The sequence below is a fragment of the Thrips palmi genome, unplaced genomic scaffold (assembly GCF_012932325.1).
Source record: "Thrips palmi isolate BJ-2018 unplaced genomic scaffold, TpBJ-2018v1 HiC_scaffold_16, whole genome shotgun sequence".
NCBI classification, from domain to species: Eukaryota; Metazoa; Arthropoda; class Insecta; order Thysanoptera; family Thripidae; genus Thrips; species Thrips palmi.
This window is the reverse complement of record NW_023144625.1, coordinates 3,655,171-3,660,338: the sequence shown is the minus strand read 5'-3', so window position 1 is coordinate 3,660,338 and position 5,168 is coordinate 3,655,171. Positions and strand designations below refer to the sequence as shown.

At 40.9% G+C, this 5,168-nt stretch overlaps 1 protein-coding gene across 1 annotated transcript; it reads left to right on the top strand.

Moving 5' to 3' along the window:
- Window positions 1-1,050: 1,050 nt before the first annotated feature.
- Window positions 1,051-3,067, top strand: LOC117642470. Its single transcript, XM_034380704.1, has 3 exons — window positions 1,051-1,073; window positions 1,187-1,497; window positions 1,581-3,067. Exons 1-3 carry the CDS (start codon window positions 1,051-1,053, stop codon window positions 3,065-3,067), a joined length of 1,821 nt encoding a protein of 606 aa, XP_034236595.1.
- The last annotated feature ends 2,101 nt before the right edge of the window (window positions 3,068-5,168 follow it).

The window sequence follows — 5,168 nt, the reverse complement described above, 5'->3', positions numbered from 1 at the left end:
TTTAACATTAACTTGTCGCTAACTTTTGAAAACTTTTTCTCAGGAAATCCGCAACTCCCTCTAAATCAGAGAAGATGAAACTCAAATTTTTATACAGAACCACTATATTCCTCGAAGTTTCTGATCTGTTAAGTGTAACGTAACAAATTTAGTCGTTTCTCTCATCACTCCTTCTAATACCAAAATTGAGTTTCCACCCTTCCTCCCCAAAAAAATTAGTCTAGAAGGACATACAAATTGGATTGCAGCTTGTTGCACTATCCCTTTTAGTCAGTTAATAAGAAAATATTAATTATCTTGACATTTCAACAGAATTTTTTTTTCTAATCCTTACAATTTCAAGTCGTTTTGATACTTTTTTCGGAAATGACTTCAAATTGAAATTTAAGGACACATTGGGTGTGTGGTACATGGGAGTCCACTAGAATAGTGGCCAAATCACATGTCCCGTAAAGCGGGGATGCTCCGACCGCCATAATTCTCATACCGCGCTGAATCGCCCACGGTATGTAAATAAGCGCCCGGGTCACCCGAGCCGAGCCGCTCCGGCGGCGGCCAGCCGAGCCAGGTACACCGAGCCGAGCCGGGGCTTTCGGAAAATCACCGCTGACCGACGTGCCGGCCGAAGCCTACCTGCGCGGGGCGGGGGGAGAGGAGGGGGCCCTTAATCCCTCGGCCACTCGGGATTTCTGGACACTATGCGTCAGTTTTAGCTTGTCTCCAGAGCAGTGCACATACGTATGGATACGCGCAGGACGATGCGCCGGCACCGGGGAGCCGAGCGCCGACCCGAAGTGCCGGTTCGGCGCTCGGCGCTCGGCACTTCGGTTCGGAGGCCCACCGTGGCGCCCCTGGCGGGGAAGGCGAAAAGCCTGCCGAGACACGAAACCAGCGCGCGCGCGAAAATTTAAAACGATGCGCGGTATTGCCAACACCGCCTTCGCATAGAGATCGGGAGGGAATATATTTAAGTTGGTAATGAAAACAAGAAATCGGCGGCAAAACCGCGCCAATGTGTCCCACTTGTGTTCCACCTGTCCTAGTGCCAAGATGTCTGCTGTGAAGTGTTCTTTGTGAGTAATTTTTAATCAGGCCCTGGCGTTCAAGATATTTTATCTCTCCTTCGTAATTGTTGTTCTCAGATGATTCTCTATACCTTATATCATATTCGTTTTTCTTGTGTCAGGTGTGACTCGACCTATGTGCATAAGAAAAGCCTGTATAGGCACATGCGCACAAAGCATGATTGTGATCCGCCAAGTGAGGAAAAGATAGGTGAAGTTTGCTATGTGTGCGATAAAGTGTTCTCCAGTATCTCAGTACTAAATCGTCACCTAAGAGAGCAGCACAAAGTTCAGCCACAAACAAAAAGATCAAAGCTCCTCTGTCCATCATGTGACGTTATGTTTCCCTCATCCACAAGCATGGATATGCATTTGAAACATGACCACAGTAATGACTTATCTTCTTCTCAAATGAATTTTCAGAGAATTGATGGTAAGGAAAACACTTTTTTATTTCTTTGTTAAAATGTAACTTTATTCATTAGTTACACAACAACTTTTTTTATCCCACCACAGATTTCTATGTTTGGAAAGAAGAAATGGAGAGAGGAACAAACTCTTTGTATATTCAGCATGAAGGTGCAAGGAGGCTCGATCATGGAGAAAGAAGATATTATTATTGCCACAGGTCTGGAAACTCAAGGAAGGTAGAAGCTCCAGATAGGATCCGATGGAAGGAATCACCAAAAATTGAGCGTTACTGCCCTGCTCGAATTACTGTAACAGAAGTCAATGGAAAAGTATCAGTAGTGCACCACAAGGATCATGTTGGGCATGATTTTGATTTGGGCCACCTGCGACTCAACAAAAATGAAAGGGCCATGCTTGCTGCAAAACTACAATCAAAAGTTCCCATGAATGACATCCTTGATGATATAAGAGACAGTGTTACCGAAGAAGGAGGATTATCAAGACTGCATCTGCTGGACAAGCGAGATTTGTTAAACGTCATTAAGGAATTCAAGCTTGATAAGAACAGAGCGCATGATAATGACGCAATGAGTGTTGATATGTGGGTAGCAGAGCAGCAAGCAAAAGATCACAACATTGTGGCTTACTACAAACGACAGCACGAAGTAGATCCATGTGGCGTACTGGCAGAAGACGACTTCATGGTTGTACTAATGACTGACTATCAGAAGGAGATCCTCCAAACGTATAGCACAGACAAGACTCTAATTGACAGCACACACGGAACGAACAAATATGACTTTCAACTAACCACCCTTATGACTGTAGATGAGTTCGGAGCTGGGTGTCCAGGCGCTTATTGCATTAGTAACAGGATTGACACTGACAGCATGACTGTCTTCTTTGAGGCGGTGAAAAGAAGATTGGGCACATCCATTTCAACCAACATCTTCATGTCCGATGATTATCCTGCCTATTACAATGCATGGGCAGCCGTAATGGGACCTGCCAGACATCGCCTATTGTGCACATGGCATGTTGACAGGGCTTGGAGAACACAGCTCAAACAAAAAGTGAATGACGTTAAAGCTCCAGAAGTTTATAAAGGGTGCAGAGTACTCCTTGAGTGCAAAGATCCTGAGAGACTTGAATCACTGATCGTAAACTTCATTCAACTGTGTGAGAGCGATGAAGAGACCAATGAATTTGGGAGGTATTTTAGAAAGCACTATGCCAACCGCATCAACATGTGGGCCTACAGTCATCGTCAGAAACTTGGATTAAATACAAATATGTATTTAGAAGCTCTGCACAAAAAATTAAAGTATTGCTACTTTGATGGAAAATGCAACAGGAGAATTGACAATTGTATTGCTGCTCTACTTCAGCTTACAAAGAACCTCCTATTTGAACGGCTGATTAGGCACCACAAACAAAAGCCAACATCTAGGATGCTAGCAATAACACAGAGCCATAAGAAGGGTGCACAGATCCCACCAGAATTTATTGAGCAAGTAGATCATGCAGAGTGGACGGTCAAATCTCAAGTTCGGACAAGAGGGCCATACACTGTTAAGGGGAGGTTCTGGTGAAAATGCTATTTTCTCCAAATTGAGTCCCACTATGAAAATTAGTTAAAAATTTGATGTCTTACCAAGTAATTATTAAAATTTTTCATTGGGGAGGCACATCTTATGCCCTGAACCCAGTCGAAGAGTCTTTTTGAGCCTATTTTGGCTGTATCTTAAAAAATCTCCTTGCGCATACTATTTTGTCGTAAAAGCTTGGCCTTGACATTTTTCACTTCTTCGATTCATTTTTAAAAGATGCCGGCATGCACAACTCAAAATGTAAATTACATTTTTATTCGCAAGCTTTCTAGCCAAGCATTTCACTATAATTGGTCAAAAATGTACAAAATAGTCAAATTTTAGGGACTTTTCAGCTTTAAAAAGCTTACAATTAATACTGTAATGGCCATTTTGAGTTGTGCATGCCGGCATCTTTTAAAAATGAATCGAAGAAGTGAAAAATGTAAAGGTCAACCTTTTACGACAAAATAGTATGCGCAAGGAGATTTTTTAAGATACAGCCAAAATAGGCTCAAAAAGACTCTTCGACTGGGTTCAGAGCCTGGGATGTGCTTTCAAAAATCTAATTTTAGTGTCCTCATAGAAAGATTTTATATTCCGAACGAATTATGACAGTCGGATCCATTTGGAAAATGGCAAGATTTTCACCAGAACCTCCCCTTAATATGACTGAAGATCTGTGTGAAGGCTGTCCTCTCCATTGCCCACAGTGCCAGAAGTGTGTCCATCAGGTCTCCTGCACTTGCGAAGACCATCTCATAAAGCTCAACATCTGCAAACACATCCATGCCGTCATTGTCCATTCCACATTAAAATCCTTTGAACCAATCGCCAACAAAATTAAGGAGAAAGAAGTTCAGGCAATTGTCACAGAAGCTGCTCACCATGAAAATTTTAGAGACGGAGTTTCCAAGGCCACCAAACTGAAGTCTACAATTCAGATGATTGCTGGATTGGCACTTCAGGTTCCACAAGACAAAATGGACAGAGCAATATCTGGTGCTGATCGCCTTCTTAAATTTCTGCAAGAAGTGATTAAGACTCCAGATTCCATCCTGCCTAGCTTTCCTGAGGTGGCACAGCAACCTGCAACAAAAAAAGTTAGCCCTCAACGAAAGTTTAAATCAACCAAGAAAGTTTGCAAAAAACAGACAAGAGCACTTGTAAAACCAGGTGACGCCCAGAAAGTTCTGATGGAAATAGTGCTCCAAAATGAAGATTATCACAACAAAGAAATTTTGAATATTTCAAGCCAAATGGAAACAGATCATGTTTATTTCTGATTGTATATGTATGTATATGTAATTTATTGCATATTTGATTTTAAGGGGAGGTTCTGGTGAAAATCTTGCCATTTTCCAAATGGATCCGACTGTCATAATTCGTTCGGAATATAAAATCTTTCTATGAGGACACTAAAATTAGATTTTTGAAAGCACATCCCAGGCTCTGAACCCAGTCGAAGAGTCTTTTTGAGCCTATTTTGGCTGTATCTTAAAAAATCTCCTTGCGCATACTATTTTGTCGTAAAAGGTTGACCTTTACATTTTTCACTTCTTCGATTCATTTTTAAAAGATGCCGGCATGCACAACTCAAAATGGCCATTACAGTATTAATTGTAAGCTTTTTAAAGCTGAAAAGTCCCTAAAATTTGACTATTTTGTACATTTTTGACCAATTATAGTGAAATGCTTGGCTAGAAAGCTTGCGAATAAAAATGTAATTTACATTTTGAGTTGTGCATGCCGGCATCTTTTAAAAATGAATCGAAGAAGTGAAAAATGTCAAGGCCAAGCTTTTACGACAAAATAGTATGCGCAAGGAGATTTTTTAAGATACAGCCAAAATAGGCTCAAAAAGACTCTTCGACTGGGTTCAGGGCATAAGATGTGCCTCCCCAATGAAAAATTTTAATAATTACTTGGTAAGACATCAAATTTTTAACTAATTTTCATAGTGGGACTCAATTTGGAGAAAATAGCATTTTCACCAGAACCTCCCCTTAATTACTGTTATATTCTATTCACATTATTCTATGTGTTTTCTTAAGTCCTAAGTGCAGTGTTGATTTAATTAATGTTATATTCTATTCACATTATT